Below are 26,130 nucleotides of genomic sequence, written 5' to 3'. Positions count from 1 at the left end.
TAGAAATAAGAATTTGGGTAGGGTGTTTGCCTTGTACGTGGCCAATCTGAGTTTGCTGCCTCTGCCCTTCTCAGGGAGCCGGCAAGCTACCGAGAGTATCCTTCCCGCATGCAATGCCTGGCAAGCTACCCGTGACGTATTCAATAAGCCAAACACAGTAACAACAAGTCTCACAATGGAGATGTTACTGGGCCCGCTCGAGCAAATCGATGAACAATGGGAGGGCAGTGCTACAGTGCTAGAATTAGAAAGAAAGATCCACTTATCATGAGGTAAGAGTATATTAGTATATACTCATCAATCTAGTTTTAATCTTTATTTTTATAGACCTTTCTGGAGACTTAAAATTTTTATCACTTTTAATAAATTTGACCTACTACAACAGGGTTTATGCTCTGCTACAAAGTATTAGTCATTCTTCATTGTCACATTTACATCATATTCATAGTAGATTTTATTAGTTTCTTAAATGTCTGTTTAATGACATGATTTTAGAGGAGTCATAATCAGTGTACAGTTGTCTTACCATGCCATAGAGTCCTGTTTTATTCACAATCATAAACCATCTGGATCTACAAGCCACAGATTCCCACTGAAGATGTTTTAAATAAAATTGAAGACATAGAGACACAGCAGCAAATTCCGGAAGACACCACAGTACCGTAGATCTCTCTGGGCTCCATACTGAGCCAATTTCACTGGGGCACCACAAATGGAGCGGGCGCGATCTCTCTGATGGAATTCAAGCAACCAAGAGCTTCCACAAGAGAGGCCCCAGTATGCAGATGCTAGGACTAAGTCTCCAGGCCTCATGACAGCAGAAGAGCTGGGATATTTCTTCCTGGCTCCCCGCCAGCTCAGCAGCCTGGCTGTCTTGCCCACAATCTGCCTCTGGGAGCCATCTTAGCACACCAAGAGCCCACAAACTACAGAGACTACAAACTGAATCCCAAAATGGATTAGTGCCCTACAGAGATGTCTCTAGAACCGAACCATTTGCAATCTAGAATTCCAGAAGCACGAAAGCAGCCATGCGAACTCTCATGATATTCAAAATGAGCAATGGAAAATAAATTATCTAGTATCTGCCCCTGGCAGGCAGGCTTGAATGATGGTGGGAAAAATCGAGCAAAACATAATGCCCCAAAGAAGACAGAGAGTATTGGGGAAATTGTCTGCCACTAAAGGCAGGGTGAGGACTGGGAATGGGGTGGTGGTGGTGGTGGATGGGATACTGGGGACAATGTTGGTGGAAATGTGCACTGGTGGAGGGATGGGTGTTCGATCACTGATGGCTGAATCTCAAACATGAAACAGCTTTGTAGCTATATCTCACAGTGATTCAATAAAAAAAAAATGAATAATAAGATGCTCAAACAAAAACATAGGAATAGTAATAAAATACAATTCTTTAAATTTAAAGTTTATGAAATTAATAAAAATTCTGTGGCCTGGAGCAATATCATAGCAAGTAGGGCATTTGCCTTGCATATGGCCGACCCGAGTTCGATTCCTCCACCCCTCTTGGAGAGCCCGGCAAGCTACTGAAAGTATCTCGCCTGCACAGCAACTTCCCCATGGCATATTCAATATGCCAAAAACAGTAACAAGTCTCACAATGGAATCATTACTGGTGCCCGCTTGAGCAAATTGATGAACAACAGGATGACGGTGACAGTGATATTAAAAATTCTGTATGACAAAACATGAAAAGTGTATGAGTTCTGTGAATGTGACATTTCCCTAGATTCAGACATGATGTTCAATGGGTATGTTTCTCAACAATTATATCTGATAGTTCTAAACCAATATCAGTATCATTCTTGACAAGTAGAATGCTATAGAATAATATAATCTTAAAAGAGCCAATATGAAATTAAGCTTTATCTATACAAATTCAAAACTTCAAATTTAAAATTATATTTATATTAATGTAAATATACAGGTAAAATTTAAAATTATAAAACTTTAAGTTAAAAATATAAAAATGAACTATATGTCAAACTTTAAAAATCCAGTGAAATTAAAATAGTGGCTTATCTGTGTCTTTGGAAAGTCTTAATCAGAGGTATACAAAGTAATAAAAGAAATTTAACAGGCGCTAGCTTAATTTCTTTCTGTTGAATATCACTGTCACTGTCCTCTGTTGTTCATCGATTTGCTTGAGTGGGCCCAGTAACATTGTGAGACTTGTTACTGTGTTTGGCATATCAAATACGTCATGGGTAGCTTGCCAGGCTTTGGCGTATGGGGGAGATACTCTCGATAGCTTGCCGGGCTCTTCGAGAGGGGAAAAGGAATCCAAGTCAGGTTGGCCGTGTTGGCTGTGTGCAAGGCAAACGCCCTACCACTGTGCTATCACTCCAGCCCCTGTTGAATATAATCTAAAAATATTATAAAATAGCTCCATATTGAATGAGGCTACTATTTCTTTTATAATTTTCCCAATTCTTCAATAGATTATTTTAATCAATAGAAATTATAAAATCCTATATGGAAAACATTCTAGTGAAAAATGATTATCAAAAATGTCAAACTCTTTGAATATGCAAAAAAGGTGGGAATTTTCCAGTTTAGAAGAAAGCAAAAGAATGACAGAAGCTACACAGTGCTTTCCTACTGGTAAGTGATTGGTTGATAAATAATTATTTGTTGGCTCTAGGGCTGGAGTGACAGCACAGCGGGTAAGGCGTTTGACTTGCACGCGGCCGACCAAGGTAACCTGGGTTCGATTCCTCTGCCCCTCTCGGAGAGCCCAGAAAGCTATGGAGAGTATTTCGCCCACATGGCAAAGCCTGGCAAGCTACCCGTGATGTATTCGATATGCCAAACACAGTAACAACAAGTCTCACAACGTAGACATTACTGGGCCCACTCGAACAAATTGGTGAACAACTGGAGGACAGTGACAATGACAGGTGCAGCAGTAGTTATTGGTGTGGAAGATAGTAATCGCATGACTTAATAATATGACATGTAGTTTACAACACATGGGACATGGGAGTCTCCCAGTGGACGATTCCACAATGAAATAGACCACATCATATTCAATCGAGAGTTTTGCCTGATCGATGTCACTGTTGTCCCAAAATTTCGAACGGGATCGGACCACCGTCTCCTTCGTGCAAAATTCTACTTCACAGTGCGGGGAGAAAGGGCTGCAAAGTTCAAAAAGAGAACTCCCACAACGACAACCAACTGGGAACTCTTTGGCACTATTGCGGCAAAATGGGAAGATGCCATTGTTGACAACACTGACGAGGAATACGATCGACTGGTTCAGCACCTCCATGAATGTGGAGGAATGCCAAGAGAGAGATAGCCACAAAAAATCGCCTATCTTCGAAAACTCTTGAGCTAATTCGCCAGTGTGGTTTGGCGCATGCTGCAGGCAAACGCAAGCTAACGCCCGAGCTCGCAAAGCAGTGCAGAGATGCAATCAAGGAAGACCTCAAAGAGAGAAGAGCAGAAGTACTGGTAGATGCGGCAGAAGCCGGGAAAAGTATTCGTAATGCCCGCCTGTCCTTCACCAACTACAAGACCAAGATGACTGCCCTCCGATGTCCTGATGGATCCATCACATCCTCCAGAACGGCAATGGAGAAGATTATCCATGACTTCTACTCAAATCTCTTCAATAGCCATGTCCATTTGCCGACATACCAAATTCCACAGGATGGATATGTCGTTCCCAACGTTCTCCCTTCCGAAATCCGACACGCCATTTCACCATTTCGTCGGTAAAGAAACAAACAGCACTCGGCCCAGACAAGGTCAGACCTGAATACCTGAAGAACCTGCCATCAGTACTCATCAATACACTGGCTCGGCTCTTCACTCGCTACCTGTCTGAATGCAAGGTTCCGTCCCAATGGAAAACCAGCAGGACCGTTTTACTGTTCAAGAAGGGAGACATCCATGACATTGGCAACTATCACCCGATCTGCCTATTGTCTGTCATCTACAAGTTGTTCACTCGAGTCATCCTAAATAGGATAGGCAGAACACTAGATGAAGGACACCATGCGAGCAAGGAGGGTTCCGCAAAGGATTCAGCACCATCGACCATATCCACACGATAACCAAGCTCATTGAGGTTTCTCGGGAGTTCACTATGCCGCTCTGTTTAACGTTCATTGACTTAAAGAAGGCCTTTGATTCTGTTGAGACGGAAGCGGTCATGGAAGCCCTAGCCAATCAGGGCATTCAAGCCCAATACAACAGGATCCTCCGTGAGCTGTATTGCGGATTCACTACCAGAATCTCACCATTCTACAAAGAAGTGATCGTTGATGTCAAGAGAGGGGTGCGGCAGGGTGATACCATTTCACCGAAACTCTTCAGTGCCACCCTCGAGAACATCATGCGACGACTGGAATGGGAAGGAATGGGAGTGAAGATAGATGGTCGGCAACTATACCACCTCCGCTTTGCTGATGACATTGTTTTAATAACACCAAACATCAGCCAAGCGGCACAAATGCTGGCTGACTTTGACCATGAGTGTGGAAAGGTAGGACTACAGCTGAATCTTACGAAGACAATGTTCATGAGAAACAGCCTCGTTCCTGATGCCCCATTCGCTCTCAACAGAACGACCATCTCCGAATGCAACAGCTATGTGTACCTAGGTCGAGAAGTCAACATGACAAATGACCTGGCACCCGAGCTGCGCAGGAGGAACAGAGAGACTTGGAACGCCTTCAAGAACGTCGAAGAAATAGGTAAGAGGACGAAGAACCTCCGGCTCCGGGCACATCTCTTTGATTCCACTGTTCTTCCTGCATTAACATATGCCTCAGAGACCTGGGCCCTACGCAAACAAGATGAGAACGCTATTCAGGTCTCCCAAAGAAGAATAGAAAGAACTATGCTTGGAATATCACATTTCACTCAAATGAGAGAAAGAATCCGGAGTTCTGACATCCGTCGACGATCAAGAATCAGGGATGCTGTCTCGTTTGCCAAGGTGTCAAAAATGAGATGGGCTGGTCACGTAATGAGATTTAAAGACGACCGTTGGACTAGAGCTGTTACTGACTGGATTCCCCGGGATGTCAAAAGATCGCGTGGCCGCCCACCTACCAGATGGTCAGACTTCTTCGTGAAGATCATGAACGATCGGTTTGAGGCTCTTCATGTTCCCAGAGTGAACAGATGCCATTGGGCTACACTAGCACGCGACAGGGACAAATGGAGACGTTACTGGCGCCCGCTCGAGCAAATCGATGACTAACGGGAAGTTAAGTGATTAAGTGGTTTACAACTAATGTAGTCTAGTTGTAATTAAGGGAAATGAGAACATAGAAAAGTGGCATCAATAATGTCAGCTTCACTGACAACAACTCTGATTGACTAAACTTTAATGATACTCTTGAACACTTTTGTAGGCTCATTGGGTGCTTCCTTATAAAATCCCATTTAAGCAAGAATCCTGCTAAACCAGTTTAACCAAGATGCCCACACAATCTGATCAAAAATGGATGTCTTTTTTAATCAAATAAATATTTAGTTATAAATATTTTTCAAATAATTATTTCAGTGACCCACAAAATTGTTCATGATCGGCTTTCAGTCAAAGAATGTTCCAATACCCGTTGCTTCATCAGTGTATATGTCGCACTACCAATGTCCCATTTCTTCCTGCCATCTCCCACCCCTGCCGGCCTCTATAGCAGACATTTTTCTTCTGTCTCTCTCTGTCTCTGTCTCTCTCTTTTTCCTTCTGGGCATTACAGTTTGCACTACAGGTACTGAAAGGTTATCATATATGTCCCTTTACCTTCTTTCAGCACTCTGCTCTTGTCCAGAGTGATCATTCCAACAAAGTCTGTCATAGTGGTCCCTTTACTTAAGTACCCTCCCTCCATAGTCTTATATTATGCGTTTTTTTATGTCCCACAGATCAAATTGAATATCTGATCAGTTTTCTAATCATGGACCATTACCCAGATGCTATCTAATAACTGTGTCTTATATTTAGCAAAGATTCCTATTACAATACTTTGGTCAGAGTCCCGTTATCTGTGATATTCTGTCAGTAATGTTCTACCCACTGATGAACACCCTGTTCTTTGGCTATAAATTGCCTGTATGTGCGGCATTTGAAGGTTAGTCCATTTTTAATTCCTCACTCCAAAATCCTATCTTAGAAATTTTTATTCCTATTTGATTGACTCTAAAAAAATCTGTCTTATCTTTTAAAGTAAGCATAACTGAATATTTTTTCTTTAATAACATGAAGTACATGCACACTTTTACCACATTTATCCACAATACACACAGAAGACTAATTAGACCACATTGCCTCTCTCCTGGGTTCCAGCTGGACTTATATTACATATATAAAATATTGCTTCATTTTGAATCTGTTTATTTATCTATAAAAAGAGAACATTAAGAAAGATGCACTTTAGGGCGTTAGTGAGTTGGAAAGTCCACTGAGTGCATAAACACTTGGGAACATTTTTGCCCTCTGGAAAAAGTGCCAAAACCATCGCATACCTCACTCCAAACACTCTTTGTCTAAAGTCCACAGGGTGGAAAATTTCTAGACCTCCACCACATTTGGGTTCAGGGTTAATGTGTCTTGGTGCCCTCTGATTCCAATCTCATTGCATCTTTACACATGTCATTTCTCCAAGATAGCAGAGAGTTGACTTGTGCTTTTATTTATTTATTTTTGAAACTCAGTCTGACATTTTGCTTTGGGATTGGAATGTGTGGGATATGTGGGCTGTATACATTTAATGTAAGCCTGGAAAATATCAGGCTTCAATTCTAGTGTGGGCTGGGGGGATCTGGGTTGGAGTGGGGACTTGTTCTCTATACGTCTCCTTCATTCTGCATTCACCCTCTTTCATACTATCTTCCTTGAGATGGTTGCAATCCCACTGTGTCTCCTTTGCTACATATAAGCTATTAGATCATTTGATTTATTGGGGGTGGGAGGGTGGAGAGAGAGAGAGAGAGAGAGAGAGAAAGAGAGAGAGAGAGAACTGTAATCCTTGAGCTACAATTCCAAACTCTAAATAGCTCTAGGCATTTGCAGGATTTGGGGGCCCTTAAGGGTAAGGAGGTAGCCTCATTGTGGAACCAAATCAAAGTTGACCCAGAAGCAAATCAACTGACCTGTGTTGCCAAGAGGCTGGCAGCTGTGTCCATGGTCCTCATGCAATCACCCCAGCTCTTTGCAATAACATATGGGAATTCTAGAGTAGGTCAACCCAGCTACCGTGGCCCTCACCTGGCACAAGGCACTTGGATTCTTGGGGGACTGCTGATATACCTCTCTCCAAGGAGGTCTCTCTCTGACACTGCCTCCTACCAGCCCCCAAGCTCAAATGGTCTTACTTCTGTGAATCTTGAATCTGGGGCTCCACTAGGCCAAGTCCCCATTAAATGCCCCGTCACAGAGTGCCTTACAGCCTTCTTTGACCACACAACACAAAAAAAAGAAAAAAAGAAAGATGTTCTTGATAATCTTAGCATTATACCAAGTATGTGAGGTATAAGTAATGAACTTAATAAAGTTATAAGTAATAAGTATAAAAAAGACAAATGATTTTGAACTGTTATGACTAAAACAGAAGAAAATAGCTTCACTTTGTTACAGAGCTATAGGAAGTTTTATAACTTATTGTTTTATGACTCATTTATTAAAAAGTACATTCCCAAAGCCAAAAACACATTCCCATAGCTCAATGTAGAGCATCTGCCTTATAAATTTGAGGCTCTAGATCGGGGACAAGATAAGAATGACCACTCTTGCCACTTCTATTCAATATAACTAATATGGAAGTTCTTGCCATATCAGTTAAGCAAGAAAAAGATATCAAGTGGAGTTCATGCCCAACTCAATCAGCTTAATCAATGGATGAATAAATAGCACTACTCCTACATTATAAAAAATAAAAAAGAAAAAGATATCAAGGGCATACAGATAGGAAAGAAAGCTATCACTATTTGCAAACAATATGATACTATACTTAGAAAATCTTAAAGACTTTATTACAAAAGCTTTTAGAAACAATAGGTTTATGTAGTAAAGTGGTAGGTTACAAAATTAACACCCAAAAGTCTGTGGCTTTCCTATATGCAAATAATAAAAGAAAAGAAAAAGATATTTTAAAAAGTCCCATTCACAATAGTACCTCAGAAAATCAAGTACCTCAGAATCACCTCAGCTTAACTAAAGAGGTGAAGGATCTATACAAAGAAAATTACAAAACACTACTTCAAGAAATAAAAGAGGACACTAGGAAATGGAAACACATCCCCTGCTCAGGATAGGGAGAATTGATATTATCAAAATGGTAACACTCCCTAAAGCGCTATACAGATTTTATGTGGTCCCTAAAAGGATACCCGTGACATTCTTCAAAGAAATGGGCAAAACCCTCCTGAAATTCATATGGAACAAAAAACCTTCTTCAAAGAAATAGACAAAACCCTCCTGAAATTCATATGAAATAATAAACCTGCAAGAATAGTTAAAGCAATCCTTGGGAAAAAGAAGATGGATGGCATCACATTCCCCAACTTCAAACTGTACTACAAAACAGTAGTAAGTAAAACAGTATGGTATTGGACTAGAAACAGACCCGCAGACCAATGGAACAGAGTTAAATATTTTGACATAGACTCTCAAATATATCATCACTTAATCTTTGATAAAGGAGCAAGAAATGTGAAGTGGAACAAGGAAAGTCTCTTCAACAAATGGTACTGGGTGGTATTACATGGAAAGTATCATGCTAAATGAAATGAGTCAGAAAGAGAGGGACAGACATAGAAAAATTGCATTCATCTGGGGAATATAAAATAACAAAATGGGAGACTAACACTCAAGAAGAGCCGAGATAAGTACCAGGAGGTTCACTCCATGGCTTGGAGGCCAGCCACACATGCTGGGGGAAAAGGCAGCTCAGATAGAGAGGGGAGAACCAAGTAAAGGGTGTTGGGAGGATTCTCCCAGAATGGAACATGCATGTTGAAAGTAGACTCTAGACCGACCATGATTGCCACTCAATGCCTCTTTTGCAAGCCACAGCACACAAAAGGAAAGGGAGAATAAAAAGGAATTCCCTGCCACAGGGATGGGGTGGGAAAGGGTTTAGGGGGGTGGGAGGGATAGTGGGAGCATTGGAGGTGGGGAATGGGCACTGGTGAAGGGATGGGTACTCAATCATTGTATAACTGAAACCCAAACACAAAAATTTGTAAGTCTACAACTGTACCTTATGGTGTTTCACTAATAAAAATTGAAAAAAAAAGTGGTACTGGGAAAACTGGACAGCTACCTGTAAAAAATTGAACTCTGACCACTGTCTATGCCAGGCACAAACGATAGATCAAAGTGGATTAAAGACCTCAATATCAGACCTGAATCCACAAGGTACATGTACGAAGATGTAGGCAGAACCCTCCATGACACTGGAGCTAAAAGTACCTTTAAGGATGAAACACCACTGACCAAGCAAGTGGAAACAAACATAAACAAATGGTACTACATTAAACTAAGAAGCTTCTGCACCTCAAAGGAAACAGTGACCAAAATACAGGGAGAATGCGCACAAAATGGGAAAGAACATTTACCCAAAACCCATCTGACAAGGGTTTATATATCCAGGACATACAAGATCCTAGTAGAACTGTACAAGAAAAACACTGTCAACCCCATCAAAATAATGGGGAGAAGAAATGAACAGAAGCTTCCTCAAAAAATAAATACAAATGACAAAAAGGCACATGAAAAAAGCTCTACATTGCTAATCATCAGAGAGATGCAAATCAAAACAACAATGAGATACCATCTCACACCACAGAGACTGGCACACATAAAAAATAACAAGAAAAACCAGTGGTGGTGCCGGATGTGGGTAGAAAGGGATGCTCTTTCGTTGTTGGTGGGAATGCTTACTGGTCCAGCCTTTTTGGAAAACAATATAGGCATTTCTTCAAAAACTAGAAATTCAGTTTCCATATGACCCAGTGAATACCACTTCTGGGAATATATCCCGGGGATGCAGAAAAGCATAGTAGAAATGACATCTGCACCTGTATGTTCATTGCAGCACTGCTCACAATAGCCAGAATCTGGAAACAACCTGAGTGCCCGAGTACAAATGACTGGCTAAAGAAACTTTGTTACCTCTAGACAATGGAATACTACGCAGCTGTTAGGAAAGATGAAGTCATGAAATTTGCTTATAAATGGATGGTCATGGAGAGTATCATGCTAAGTGAAGTGAGTCAGAAAGAGAGGGACAGACATAGAATGACTGCATTCATTTGTGGAATATAAAGTATCATAATGGAAGACTAACACCAAGGACAGTAGAGACAGGGCCAGGAAGATTGCTCTACAGTTGGAAGCCTGCCTTATGAGTGGGTTGTAGGGATGGGGTGGGGGGACAGCTTGGATAGAGAAGGGATCACTAAGTCAATGATGGTTGAAGGGACCCCTTAGGATGGGAGATGTGTGCTGAAAGTAGATAATGGACATAAGGATGGCCTCTCATTATCTGTATTGCAAACCATAATGCCCATAAGTAGAGAGAAAGAGGGAAACTGTCTGCCACAGAGGCAAAGGGAGAGGTGGGACATGGTGGGGGGAGGGGGGCAGGGAGAGATACTGGGGACTCTGGTGGTGGAAAATGTACACTGGTGGAGGGATGGGTGTTTGATCATTGTATGACTGAAACTCAAACATGAAAGCTTTGTAAGTGTTGCTCATGGAGATTCAATAAAAATAAATAAATAAATTTGAGGCTCTGATTTAATCCCTGGCACTGCAAAAATAAATCAAAATGAAATGAGATTTTAAAAGTATTCTTAAACATGGACTAAGATCTCTAACATAATGTTTGGATTAAATACATTTTTTAATTTTTAGAGATGAATTTTCATTTTTATGCAAATATAAACGTGTTTAATCTTATAATCAATGCCCCTATTTTTTTAGCTAGTCTACACTATGGAATATAAAATACTCCTTTTAGAAACTGAAATACATTGAAGAACTTGAAACTATTTTTTAATGAAAAACAACTTCAGTGACATCAATAATCTTTAAAATGCTATAATGCTGCCTAAAACATTAAATTCATTTTGGCTATTAAAACCAACTTCTACAAAAGAAATAATGAGATTAATGGATATTTGGTAAATAAAGTACTGATATGTAGTCAAATTATGAAATACTACATAAACATTTAAAACAATATTTTATAAAAATAACATAAAAAAGAACTGAAAAGTTAAGTTTCCAATAAAACTATAACCTCCTAATAAGAAAGCCAATGAATAGCAATAGCCAAAATGTTGAACACATGTTTTCCTGCAGACCTTTTTAAGGATTTTTCTCACTCTCTTCAAGGGGAAAGTAATATTTATAAGCCAAATTATTTTGTATAAATTCGCATGTTTATTTAACTCTTATAATGTGTCATCTTTTGTTAAGAACATTGTACATATTACAATTTAGTCATAGAACACCACCAAGATGTGAGGGAAAGGGAATAGGGGTGGGAACCAGGGAACATTGGTGGCACAGGTGATGGGGTCAGTGCTGAAACATTGCATATCCAAAACTCAGCATGAATAACTGTGAATCATGGTGCTTTAATAAAATACTAAAATATGAGCATCACCACAAGTTAGTATTATCCCTACATAACTGAAAAAGAGAGAATTAGATAAATTGAAATGTTCAAGGTGACACAGTTAATGAGGCAAGAAGCAATTTGAAGTCAGGACTCTATGATGCATAATCACTATACTATGTTACCTTCTTAAAAATATTTAACATAGAAACATATCTGTTTCTCTAAATTTTACTTTATTATTCTAAAAGTTATTAAGCACATGTGATATTATCTTCAGAAAAATAATTCACGCAAAATTTTATGAGTCTCTATTTTAAGAAAACAAAACTTAAAATCCCCTTTCCCTATTTATTTATAAAAACAAGAGACCAACAACGTATGTGTTTTTAGCTTAGACTGTATAAATATATACATCATTCAGTAAATAAGTAGTGCCTTTCATTCTTAATTTGGAATCTTTTTGGACTGCAAAATAAGCTCTTTGGGTTAAAAACCAATCTTTTCATATTCATTCTTTCTCTAAAGACTATCAAAAAAGATTAATCCATTTTAATTGGCATATTAAATGTGCTGGTCTACTCAGATTCAAAGCTTAGGTGTAATAAAAAATTAAAGTAAAGTAAAGTAAAGGACTCCCGTTGATCATCAATTTGCTCGAGCGGGCCCAGTAACGTCTCCATTGGAGACTTTGTTGTTACTGTGTTTGGCATATTGAGTACGTCACGGGGAGCTTGCCAGGCTCTGCTGTGCAGGTGAGATACTCTCGGTAGCTTGCCAGGCTTTCCGAGAGGGGCGGAGGAATCGAACTCAGGTCGGCCATGTTGGCTGCGTGCAAGGCAAACACCCTACCCGCTGTGCTATCACTATAATATGAAATTGAATCGAAGGTGCTACAACACACATGATCTGTTCTATCATGATAATTAAACCATAAATGTAAAACATTACTTCCTGTAGCTGACAAAATATACTCATATTTTACAAATCAGTATGAAGGCAAAAAAATACGAGGAACTCTTCAAGGACCCAACATGAAGTCATTATTCCTCAGGAAAACAGTGGTTCCAAAGCCCAGTCATCTGATTTAGAAGACAACAGCTCCTTATAATTTGTATAATTAAATAAAGAAGATTTTAAAAGGATAAATAGAGTTTTTTTCTTCAATAAACAATAGACATTTAAAAACCAATGATATAAAACAAGCAAAAGGTGGAAAGGAGGGAAGTCCCGGTTAGTTTATAAATGGACAAAAAGGTTTTTTTTCTTAGAGTACAATGCTAGGAAATTAGGTTGGTCCAGAGGGTTGGACTGTAAAAGGGACATGAACTAAGATATGTAGTAGGTTTATTTAAACAAAATACTAAATCATAATACTCCCTGTACATCTTTATGTCATGCTGTGCTGGGGATAGAGCGGGGACTGGGTCATACCAAGCAGTTCTTAGGGTCGACTCCTGGTGAAGGGCTTGGGGATTGCTCCAAGCAGTACTTGCAGGACCATGCAGTGCCTGGGATGAACGTAGGCCTCCCATATGCAAACCATGTGCTCCAGCCTTTTACACTAGCCCCCCAGTCCCTATTCTTGGTTTCTTACTTGAGTCTATTTTTCTTCTTTTACATTTCAGCCATAACTTATGCCATGTCTTTTATGGTTCTTTTAATTTTAGTAAGTATAGTGGGTAAATTAAAATGATGCTATAAAGTGTATTTAAGCTTTTTTAACTTTTCTAAGTTTTGTATGTTTTTGCTAAGTCATTTAATTTTCATTGGCATTCATTAAAAAATATATCAAATGGAAGATGTTACTCCTTTTAATACCGCAGCTAGTTTACATGAAGAGAACTTCTGTGTCCTGTGGTATAATCGGGGTATGCTTTCAGAAGAAATTCTAAAACTTTGACTATCTTATTTCATTTCTTTATTATAATCATTAAAAAGAATTTGTGTTCAGTACTCAAATGTACTCCTGAATGTGTAGATAAATTTGGCTCTTGATCCCACACAAATTCTTTCTTTGCCAAGCTAATGACAGGACTCTTTTTTTAATCCTCTAAGTATAAATTATGTCTCAAACTGGTAAAACTATTTGAGAGAATTAGAATGAGCTGAACCAAATAAAACTAAGTCACATGCAAATTTCCTAAAATCACTTAAGATGAATAAATCTTTTAAAAATTGAAAATAGATTTGAAACAAGAATAAAAAGGAATGTCCATATTGGAAGGCCTAAGTCCATACTGGAAGAGTGCTCTATACTAAATTACTAAATTAAAGAGGCTTATAACCTTTCTTGGATTGTAACAGATTCACTTCCTAAACAGATGGTCTTTCACTATTTAATGGCTCTTTAACTCCCTGCATCTGGCATCGGAGTAGACTATACACTAAAAAAATCACAATGGTTACCAATAGCCTACATCATGGAAGCCAGCAACAGAGGTGCTAGAGGATGTATAAATCAAATATAGCCAAATAATTTTACATATTATAGACCAGCATTCCAGATAAATTAGAAAATTTCCCCAGATTACACCGTAAAGTGTGAAGCAACTAAATTTTCAGCACTGTTTTGGCACCCTGTAAGCACACAAGTCATCTAGACAGTCTCAAGGCACAACTTAATTCATTTTATGATCACAATTCTCTATATATGTTTTACATGTGAGGAAACTATGGCAAGGAGGTTCAATCAACTTGTCCAAACTTGCATTCAGGTCATCCATACAATGTGCTTCTTGAGACTATGTTCCTAACTGTTTTTCAGGTCAGAATAGCCAGTAATATGAAACTCATTTTATTTCCCTCTTTAACCAGCAATCTCCCATATCCTTACTACTTTAACACATTACAAAATGAGGCTCATTTGCTACAGAACTTCAAAAACCCATTGCCTAAGCATTATAAAAGTATAGAGGCGCCTTATCTCAGTGGACAACTATAATGCAGAATACAATGAGGCAGGGAGATGCTCATGATTGCTTGCCTATAGTTTCTGCAGCAATCAGACATCTTCCAAAAATGAATGAGCTAGCTGCACCACTGGTTGTTCATCATGCAAGATTCCAAAAAATGAATGACTAAGAAAGGTTGGGAAAAAATCTTGAAGCAATTTTTATATTACTTAACATGGCAGAGGTACTATAGTGCCAATAATAAAAGCGCCACTCACAGAAAATCAGTTGGTAGACAGAACTAAATTGACCTGGGCAACAGAGAAAGATAGAACAATAACAAGAACAAAATTAGAGTGAAAATAGAGAAGTAGTAAACATTCACAAGAAGATCTGAAAGTGGTTTTCTTTGTAGAAAAGTAAATACATAGTAAAATTACTAACTTTTGGAGTTGGTCTCATTTTAATGAGAAAAAGAAAAGGAAAAAAAGGATAACAATTATCTTCCTTCAACGTGATCAGTGTCAATATATAATAAATTCCATTTCAGCATACAATTAGCATTGAAAGGAGATTTTTGCATTTTTCAGAACATCCTTAATTTTTCTCTGTCCTAAGACAAAACTGCTATTTTCTTTCTGTAATGTGATATGGAGAAGGATGTCGAGGAAATAAGTAAATTTCTCTATTATTTCTTCACACCATAAAAAAACCACTGCTACTATATGATTGACAGCCAATCCTCTCCACCTTCGGAAGTTACCTTCATATTGGTTCTGATAACTGACAAAGTATAATATGCTGTAAAAGATTACAATATGCCTATAAAAAGTTACGTTTTATAGAGATTAAAAAATGTGTCTATAAAATGAAGGTAAAGGTAAAGGTAAAGGCCCTCCCGTTGATCGTCGATTTGCTTGAGCGGGCCCAGTAACATCTCCATTGGAGACTTTGCTGTTACTGTGTTTGGCATATCGAATACTCTCGGTAGCTTGCCGGGCTCTCTGAGAGGGGCACAGGAATCGAACTCGGGTCGGCCATGTTGGCCGCTTGTAAGGCGAACGCCCTACCGCTGTGCTATCGCTCCAGCCCTATATAAAATGAACATAATACTTATTTTAAAAAATGCTAAAATTAGACATAATAAACATGAAATATTTTGGACAGCACTTATAGAGAATGGGAACACAATAAATAGTGGTTATTCTTTGGTTATACTCAGTGGTGCTCAGACTTGACTCCTGACTTTGGGCTCAGGAATCACTCCTGGTGAACTTGGGGTAATATATAGGATATTGGGGATCAACCTAAGTCAGTCGCATGCAAGGCAAGTGCGCTACCCACTGTCCTATCAGTTTGGCCCCAATAGCAAATTTTCTTGTATCTCTCACTGCCTTTTTCTTGATTATCATATACCAAACTAAGCTGGTAGAAGACAGAAAAGGGTAAGACTCTATTCCAAGGACCTTTGTCAGGATAGCAGATACATAGACCAGCTACTACAAAACAACAAGAATTATAGCATGTTGTTGCCTTGCATATGTTTGACCTGGGTTTGATCTTCAGAACAGCACATTGTCCTCAAACCCCACTAACAAAAGTGACCCCTGAGCACAAACCAAAGAGTAAGCTCAAGCAGAGCTGAGTATGCCTCTCCCCACCCCACACCCAAAGAAAAAGAAACTGGAACCATATCATACACCATTCAACAAATATCAATTCAAAATGGTTTGAAAACCTTGAGAATAAACCAAAATTCATAAAATACACTGAAGAAAACAGAGGCACCACCCACCCCAGAAAGTAGACCTTAGAGTGTTTCGATGATTGGACTCCAGAGGCAAAAAACAATAACAATGACAATAGTCACAAAATAAAGCAATGGGACTACATCAGACTAAAAAGTTTTGGCATGGCAAAAGAACCTCAAGCTATAACAAAAAGACCCCACACTGAATGGGAGAAAACACGCACACACATTACATCAAAGAGCTAATATCCAAGATTTATAAATTACTCACAAAGCTCAATAGAAAAGTACAATAATCCCATCTAAAACTGAGGAGAGAAGATGGACAGATACTTCCTCAAAGAAGACACAGAAATGGCTAGTACACTTATTTTAAAAAGTGGTCATCATCACTTGTAATTAGGAAAATATAAATTAAAACAACACATGTCACCTCACACCAATGAGAATGGCATATATAAAAAGCATTGTAAATAACTAGTGTTGGTGGGGATGTGATGAGATAAGAGTTTCAATCATTATGGGTGGGAATGTTGTCTGTCTCTACCTTTATGGAAAGCAGTAGGAAGAGTTCTTTAAAAATGAAAATAGGGATATAAAGTCCTTTATAGACTGTGATCACTGATTTTGGAGAATGGGCACTGGTGGAGGGATGGATACTTGACCACTGTACAACTGAAACCCAAACATGAAAGTTTGTAAGTCTACAACTGTGCCTCATGGTGTTTCACAAATAAAAAAAAGGAAAAAAATAAAGAGAATTCCCAAAATGGTAGCAGATATGATCTGGAGACTAGAAATATCCATGCAGATACCCTATGTATTCCATGTACTTGTGTATATAAGTATGCGTGTCTTCCTATGTATGTGAAAATAGGACGCATCTCCCATCTTGAGCAAGCCCTCTAAGCACATGTGCTGAAAGTAGACTATAGACCAAACATGATGGCCACTTACTACCTGTATTGCAAACCATAACATACTCCAAAAGAGAGAGTAAAAGGTATTAGGGACTTGGCACAAGTCTGCAGAGTAAGGACACTTGGAAACTTGCCCGTGTGCTTCAGGACTTACCCATGATGCCTGTGTCCTTCTGCTATAATAAGGTGAAGTATAACAGCTCCAAATCCATTAATGTGATTTTAATATATAAAATACACATTCTGAATTATGCACAAAATTCACTCTCAATTGTGCTATGTTAAGGATTTTTAAGTAGGAAAGGATAGTTTCAAGTATATGTCAAAAATTACACATAACCCACAGCCCTTCTTATATATACCAATCATTAAAAAAAACTATTTTAATTGTTGATTTTGTTAGTCATGCTTTTTGATGGTCACTGTTTCTGCCTCTGCACCTCTAATCTGTGGCCTTATTTTCTAAGAAAAGCTCTGAGATTCCATCATTTTAGAAAAGTGGGTCACACATGTATAATACTGTATAAATGATACACACTAGGCTTAAAATGGCTCAGAATAAGAGCACTGAGTAATGGGAAGTTAAATACATCCTTATTTTACCATTTCTTCAAGTAAAATTGCCTATCTCAAATCTGTAGAGGCTGTAAAATTCTACTGATCCTGATAACTAATATAAAGGGCAATACCTACCTCAAGTAGGAGCTAACAGGCCAGTGAAAAATTTCTATCACATATTAATACAGCAATGTGTTAGTTTTTGAGAAAATATTAATGTTTATTTACTAGCCTCTCAAATAGTTTCTCATCTATAAACCAGGGTAAATAATAACATATATAGTTGAAGGCTAGCAAAAAAAAAGTGAGAGAAAGAATAGTTTGTCAAAACATAATAGAGTTGGATGGCTATTCGTTTCATTAAAATAAGCATCTACTTTGTGTATATGCATTATAGCCATACACTTTTGTAAAAAACAAAATGAACATTTCAACTGTACATTGTCTATACATGCTGATGCTTTTCTCACTAAGTGCATATTAACTACTTGAAATCCCAAGCACACACTCAGGTTCATTCCCTTTCTCCTCAGGCAGTTTCCACATCCACATCATTCTTATTTTAACAGTGCTCATTACTGATATCATTTAATACTTGAGGGTTTCCTCATGTCAACATCAATCTTATGGGTCCTGCAAATGCTTATTTTGTAAATATCACATAGTCTGAAGCCATATAAATGTAAAAATTAAAAGAAAAACTTCAACTGACATGTCACAACGTATTATGAACAACTCTATCAGTCACTCAGTACTGCCATGAGACATAGCACTGAACAGACATCCAGCATAGGGCTTGAGTAATGCAGGACCCCAAAACATGTGATCTCATTTGTCTCCGTGACACCCACATGTATTTTGTCTTCTCAAAGACACCTCACACCTTAAACACAATCTTAGTGAATATGAAAATATTAACCGAGAAAACATCTTGGGGATATTCTACTACCACTTCCTTATTAACAAGTCTACCTTACTACAAGTAAATCTAAACTAACATGATGAGAAAGAAGTTTTCTCTAAGAAGGAACAATAAAAACCCACCCAGAATAAAACTCCTTTGTAAATATTCTTGGGTGAGTCTAAATTAAAAATAAAATAGATCTCTTTACCTGATTGGAAAACCTCATGCTCACATTGCGTTGATTCTGTAGTGGCACATAGCGCTGGATAGGATCAATGTCTCTAGGACTGATTAATTCATCAGCTGAAAAAAAAAAAAGAAAATATAAGTGAAGTGATTAGAGGGGAGTGTGGAGTGAGTACTAAAGAGTATGAGGTTTCTGAGGTGGTGATAAAAAAAAATTTGAAATTGATTATAGCGATACAAATAACCCTTGAATTATAAGCTTAAAGTAGAAAGAATATGGTATATAAATTTACCTCAATAAATTTATTAAGAAATAGCATTTGTGGGGAAGTAGTTTAAAGGAGCGGAGTCCATCCTTTGCATGTTGGAACCTGGTTTAGATCCCAGGTCCTACAAGTTCCCCCTGCACTGCTGAGAGTGACCCAAGAGCACTCTACACCACAGAACCTAGGAGCTTCACATATGAGATTGGTAGTGTAGTTCAGTGGTAGAGCACATGCTTTACATGTGTGAAACTCCAGGTTTAATTCTCAGTACTAAAGGCAAAAATAATACATTTATGTCTTTTTTGAGTGATCCCTCAAAGCAGTGCTCAGGGAGGTCCTTGCAACTCTTCCAGCAATACTTAGCACAACAGTGCTGGGCACACTAGGCCATACTGTGGTGCCAAAAAGACCTGGAGCCTCCGCATGACAGGCATGCACTGCAGCCTTTTGCACTATTTCCCTGACCTGAGCATTTGTATTCTCAAGGACGGAAACCAGTTCATTGCAAGGAAAGAAAATGGTTCCTAAGAGACTTAAGAGATCAGTTGTATTTTATAGGGCACTAATTAGAATTAGGAAAATGTCCTCAATTACAGTTATACTATAATATGAAAGCTTTTCTCATGTAATAGTTCCTTGAGGAAACTCTGTGTGTGTGTGTGTGTGTGTGTGTGTGTGTGTGTATGTGTAGTTTCAGCAAAGCAGTGCTCAAGAGTTCTGGGGACAGGCAATACTGTCCACTGCACAGAAGAGTTCAATGCTCAGCAAGCAATGCTGCGCTACTTTGGCCAAGAGATGCTGGGGACCACTGGGTCTATACCCACTAGCACTTTGAGACTTAAAATGCTCAATCTAATGATGCTCAGGGGACGGTGTGGTGCTGAGGATCTAACTCAGCTCCTTGCCCATGCAAGGCATGTGCTGTGAATCCTGAGCATCTTCCTGATCTCTGGAAACTTTTAATATAATCCAAGGGAAGAAATTTGGATGGGGAAGGGAAAGTGGGAAGAGGATACTAAGTTAGTGTTTTACTGCTATTTTTCTGCTCTAATGTATAGGGACGTGGGAGTGTAGTAAAGATTCTCATGGATGTGGAAGAAACCATGCTGAGGAGGGTGGTGTTGGAATAACACCAATATAATTCTCAATAACTCCCTGAGAATGTAAGATGGCAGTATCTATGAAAATGTTTTATGAGCATACACTGATACAGTAACTGCACACCTCTCAAGTTATTTTACTTATGCTAAGAATGTGAAAGTCAATTAAATAACATTATTAAAAAAACTTTCTTAAAAAGATATTTTTTTAAATTGAGGCAGTATACTTCTTTATTTTTACTGCAATTAAGCTATGAAAATATATTAATTTCATTCTTATCTCCAATTTTTCTATTGATCAGGTAAAAATGACACTTTTGTTTTGTATAAATTTATCTGTATGTAGTATTCACTAAAAAAAAACTGTTCCACCACATTTTTCATAGCATTGTTGGTTTTACTTTTAGACAGTGGATAATTCTGAAAAACAGAAGTGGGAGTTAAACACAAACTTAGTAAATTTCTTAGCAGTTTTGAGTGTGTCTTACTGTATTTCTAACCTGGGGTTACTTTGGGGCATATATGCAGTGTTATTCAATAGACAAAAATTAACAAAGACACCTTTATTAATTCTTTAAATGTTTTTAACAATAGTAATAAAAGGGAATGTAACAGAATAACAAGAAAAAGGAGGAGGAAAAGCTGCTAGAGGCACTGCTTCTTCTGCATGAAGATGTAGAAACACTTGAAAGGTATTCCTTAAACTCCTGGCATTGTTTAAGCATTTGACATGAATTAATTCATTATCTTGGCAAGAACCTTATTGTTTTACATATTAAAAAAATGGGAGTTCTGAATGGTTAACAATCTATACAGTAAAAGAGAGCAAAAATTAAAACACATGTGGGTCCTCTCTAAAATCTGGGTTCTTTTTTTTATTTTTTAATTTTTTTATCAGTGAAACACAGTGAAGTACAGTTATACACTTAAAAATTTTTGTACTTGGGTTTCAGTTATACAATAATCAAATACCAATCCCTCCACCAGTGCCCATCCTCCACCACGACGGGTCCCAGCATTGCTCCCACCCCCCATACCCCCATCAAATCTGAGTTCTTAACTGTACTCTAACCTTGCATTTTAAAAATACGAACATTCTATACTAGACAGATGAAAAAAATTCCCAAAAGGAGGAAAATATATACAATTTAGACACTGGCATGTTGTATTTTCCAACCCATATCAGGGGGTATCTCAGAGAAAAATTAGCTCTCTGAAAATAACACTGCACTGTAGCACTGTCCTCCCGTTGTTCATCGATTTGCTCGAGCGGGCACCAGTACCGTCTCACAAAAAATTGTGAGACTTGTTGTTACTGTGTTTGGCATATCAAATACGTCACAGGGAGCTTGCCAGGCTTTGCCTAGTGGGCGAGATATTTTCGGTAGCTTGCCAGGCTCTCCGAGAGGAGGAGGAATCGAACTCTGCTCGGCCAGGCTGGCTTCACGCAAGGCAAACGCCCTACCCCTGTGCTATCCTCTAGGGAAGTAAAGCTGAAAATCCTCAGTCTGCTTCATCTGTTCTCTTCCAGCCCCCCTCCCCACCCCTTCACAGCAACCTGGCTTCCCCTTCCCACCCCCCCCCACCCCCCCCCCCCCCTTCCCCTCCCCTGCATCGCAGGCCTCCTTGGCTCCCAGCAATCTATCATTAAGTCTCTAATTACTTCATTTGGTTCAGCGGGGCATTTGGTTCAGCGGGGTGCCGACAGGTGTTTGTTTACCCAGTGCTAAGAACTGTCCTGGGTGCCAGGGCACCACGGAATACAGGCCCACAAGGGCCCTATCTTGTGGGAGGCCGGCTGCAAAGCACGTAAATGCAGGAGAAAATGCTGACAATCACCAAACCGTGACTGTGAGTGGCAGGAGGGAGTGGGACATGCCTCTAGCCAGGTGAAGAAGTCAGTGTCAGAGCAACCATACAGGGAGTACATCACTTGCCTTTATGTAGCCCACTAGTGTTCGGTCCTAGGCACTTAGATGGTCTCTCAAGCCCACCCAGAGTGACCCCTGAGCATCGAACCAGGAGTAAGCCCTGAGCATCCAGATGTGGTACAAAAAAAACAAACCAACCAAAAATTCAAAAGCCCAGTAACGGTATTGCAAACCACCGTGCCCAAAAGGAAAAAAGAAAAGTGTCTGCTATAGGGGCAGGCTGGGGGGGCTGGAGGGAAACTGGGAACACTGGTGGAGGGAAGTGGACACTGGTGAAGGAATGAATGAGTCCTTGAACATTGTGCAACCTAACTCGATCATGAACAACTTTGTTCATGATCGAGTTATTTGGAAAATAACACACTTTTCCAAATTTGGACCAAATTGATTAAAGCTTAATTGTGAAAAACATGAACATACAACTTCAGTTACTATCAGTTTAGCTCAGGGTGCAGGGCTAATTAGTAAACTAATATTACAAATAGCAGTAAATTATTTCTCTGTCTTATATTTCTGTTCAGCAGGATGTGAAAATTTTTTCCAACACTAACAATTCACATAATCAATGCCTCACTGTAATTCTATAGAAATAAAATTCCACCTTTATTATCTATAAATGATAAATTAAGAAATACTATATCCTTAAAAGTATAAATGCTTATTTATTAAAATTTATGAGTCAATTGTGTCTTTTGAAATGCAGTTTCCTTTTCAATGCTCTCTTTCTACCTCACCTGTACATCAGCTTCATGTTCCACCTTATATCAAGTCCTCATACATTGTGGGTTCCTTATTATGGTATTTTTCCACTACTGCAACAACTCATTTTATGGTTGGTATTCAAGAGACATATTAGACAAAAAAATGAAATGGTAGGTTAACTAAATTTAGAAATATTAATTGTCCTCATCATTTCTTTTATTTCCAAAATGGTAAAACTGATAATCTTAAAAGTTCAAGTAATAGATAATTTTCTGTTTTATCATATTTTAGGAGGCAAGGGTCTTAAGTAAAGGGTTACAAAATTGAAATAACCTAACATCTATAGACTACATAGGCAAAAAGAAAAGAAAATTAAAACCATAAATGGTTTTCCACATTCCATAATATATTGTCAAATCTTAAGCAGTTCTATATATATGGTCAGTTGTCTTTAAATTCTTATAGACTATAGAAGTTCAATATTCTTATTATGCACAAAAATGTTTATAAAATGCATTCTGGATTTAGTTCAAACACAGGGAGGTAAAAAGAAAATATTAAGTAAGCTTTTCTTAAAAATAAAAATGACAATTTAAAGGAAATTTAATAGTGCAAGTAATTTTTTATAATGATATCAAGTTTGCATAGGACACACCACAATAAGCTCAGCGGACTTTATGAAGTGAAATTATATGCTTCAGAGCCAAACTGATTTTCAGCTATAGTAACACATTTTAGTAAAACATGTATTAAGAAACGAATTATGGAAGAAAAGAAAATGTATATCCTAACCCCTACACATTATACCCAAAATTTCTAAGCATATATATATATATTTTAGCATTTTAAAAACTTTAACAATTTATTACTCTTATTTTCCAGTAAAATATTCACATAATGTCAAAAGAATGGAATGGAAAGAGATGTAGCCAACTACCTTTACCCACATAAATATTCAAAATCTAAAAACCTTGGGCTCATCGGACTGAGTAGAAATTTGATTCTTCAAAGCAACTATTGCTGTACTCTTGTCAAGGCCGCCCATGTGCTCGCCGGGCGGCGCGTGATCAGTCCAGGAAGAAGATGTTATTGAACTGCGTGGCACACAGCTTCTTGACCTCCTCATTTACTTCAATCAGGTTTGCATTTTTCTGATTCAAAATAACATAGAGCTCCCGCTGATCGGACTTTTTCCCAACAACCCAATAATCACTCATTGCTTTCACGATGATTTCTTCATCTTCATCCACCCTCGTGAAGTCGCTGTTGATGTCGCCCAGGATCTTCATGAGGTCAGGGTGAACAGAGGTGAGGCACACGCTAGGTGACTTCCTCATGTGGATCGTGCTCTTCTCGACCAGGTTCATGTGGTTGAAGTAGATGAACTTAAACTGTGGCTCCTTCTCAGACCCCGATATTCTTTTGTTGATGTTGAACTGCTCACAGATGTCTGATGCCAACACGGTCAGCTGTGGCCCCACGATGCTGTCCAGTCTCCGGCAGAAATCCAGTGTGGGCTGGACAGAGGCGTCGATCATGAAGCACACGGCTGCACTCATGGCCTTTTAAACGATTAAATGCAGCGCTTCATAAGTGTCGTCTGTATTTACAAAAATTTTAGGGAATCTGCATTTTGCTTCCGGATCATTCAGGTTCAAGGGTCCAGTAAGGAATCTCCCGTAGTGCTGGAGGTGCCCGGGCATCTCTGCCCTGATGGGAGAGTCCCTGCCCGCCAACTTGGGCTACATATGCCGCGGAAACAGGGAGGTGGTGAGGTATTTGTACAAAATTCTCATGTCCTCTTGCTCTAGGCCCTCCAGATAAGCTGATCATTGTAGAGAAAGGCAGTGTATTTGACTATGCGCAGGCTTTCCTCCGCCCTATTCACAAACGACTGGACTTTCAGGTAAGTCATTTTATCCAGTGGGAAGAAGCTGATTCCACCAAAAATGTCAAGCAGGTCGCACGACTGCAGATGCAGAGTCTGCAGGTACCTATGGAAGAATTTCTCTAATATTTGTTTCAGGAGTTTGAGGCCACCATCGTCCATAGCTTTCAGAAACGTACCATTAAAAAGCTGTGAGGCCGGAGGAGGGAGGAGAGCGCGGACCCCCAGCGACCCCAAGCCCCAGCGCGCCCGGCAGCACACCGGCCCCTCCCATCCAGGTGGGTTGGAGGACCCGAGTGGAGCCCCGCCCCTGAACCCGGACGCGCAGCCCGCTGAGCAAGCGCAGCCGGAGGAGGGAGGAGAGCGCGGACCTCCAGCGACCCCAAGCCCCAGCGCGCCGGCAGCACACCGGCCCCTCCCATCCAGGTGGGTTGGAGGACCCGAGCGGAGCCCGCCCCTGAACCCGGACGCGCGGCCGCTGAGCGAGCCCAGCCGGAGAACAGCGCGGATCCCAGGATCCTGGGAGGGAGTGGCCTGGGATTGTCTAGGGGCGTGGCCTCTAAGAAGGGGGCGTGGCCTAAAGTGGGCGGGGCCTACTTCCGGGTGGGCGGCCGCTAAGGCGCCCGCAGGTATATCACTCACTTCAATCAACTTGGACCTGCATCCTTTCATCCTTTTCATCAACTTGTTACCTAATACCAAATAAAATTTCTCACCTCTTCTACTACAATTCAACAAAATCCCACTCGCCTACTCCATTTCCAACAAAAGTTCAGTTGGAAAATAGCTATACAAGTTCAGTAGTAAATAGTAACGCCTCCAAAAGTTTCACTCAATGTCAGTTATAAAACAAAGAATAACGCCTGATTGAGAAGAAGGTCAGACTCAGAAAGGTAAAAGAGGCGCATCTAGCAGCAACAAAGCTGAACGGCTCCTGGCAGCCTCTCCTCACTCAACTAGAACAGTAGCAGCGAGTGTGAAGGACCAAACCACACTGGTCACAATGGTAAAGCAACGCAAAAGCCCACCAAACTTTCTTATTCACGAGGCTAGCCCAGACGACACCAACAGTACTATAGCGTTAGACAACCTCTCTGACAAGGAATTCAGAATGGAGCTACTCAGGATGCTTAGGGAACTAAAAGAAACAACGGAAACCAATGCCAATAAAAGACAAGAGGATTTGAAGGCAGAAATGAGGAAAATGCAATCGGAAATGTCGGACCTGAAAAACCTGGTAGCCGAATTGAAAACCTCAGTGGAAGGCCTCAGCAGCAGAGTAACAGCGGCTGAGAACAGAATCAGTGAGCTCGAAGATCAAGTTCAGAGTCTTGTCAGAAAAGAGCAGAAAATGGAAAAGAGACTCACAGTTTGAGAACAGATGGCAAGAGAAGATCGTGATGAAGCCAAGAGGGGTAACATAAG

The 26,130-nt window shown here is 39.5% G+C and overlaps 2 protein-coding genes across 3 annotated transcripts in view; both read right to left on the bottom strand.

The window, feature by feature from the left end:
- The window catches only part of PHKB (phosphorylase kinase regulatory subunit beta), a 278,679-nt gene that overhangs the window by 97,781 nt on the left and 154,768 nt on the right, over nt 1-26,130 (bottom strand). For both annotated transcript variants that reach the window (XM_056136671.1, XM_056136672.1), the window contains one exon: nt 18,841-18,935. In XM_056136671.1, the coding sequence (XP_055992646.1) occupies nt 18,841-18,935 (95 nt within the window). The remainder of the gene's footprint in view (nt 1-18,840; nt 18,936-26,130) is intronic.
- Nucleotides 23,661-24,883, bottom strand: LOC130044090 (vacuolar fusion protein CCZ1 homolog). The gene has a single exon (XM_056136677.1). It carries the CDS (start codon nt 24,374-24,376, stop codon nt 23,885-23,887), a length of 492 nt encoding a protein of 163 aa, XP_055992652.1. The 5' UTR covers nt 24,377-24,883; the 3' UTR covers nt 23,661-23,884.

The sequence above is a fragment of the Sorex fumeus genome, unplaced genomic scaffold (assembly GCF_029834395.1).
Source record: "Sorex fumeus unplaced genomic scaffold, SorFum_2.1 ptg000122l, whole genome shotgun sequence".
Lineage (NCBI taxonomy): Eukaryota > Metazoa > Chordata > Mammalia > Eulipotyphla > Soricidae > Sorex > Sorex fumeus.
This window is presented reverse-complemented; position numbering and strand designations above follow the sequence as displayed.

Coding starts and splice junctions, on each gene's coding strand:
- LOC130044090 (XM_056136677.1), bottom strand. CDS start 24,376: ATGAGTGCAGCCGTGTGCTTCATGATCGACGCCTCTGTCCAGCCCACA.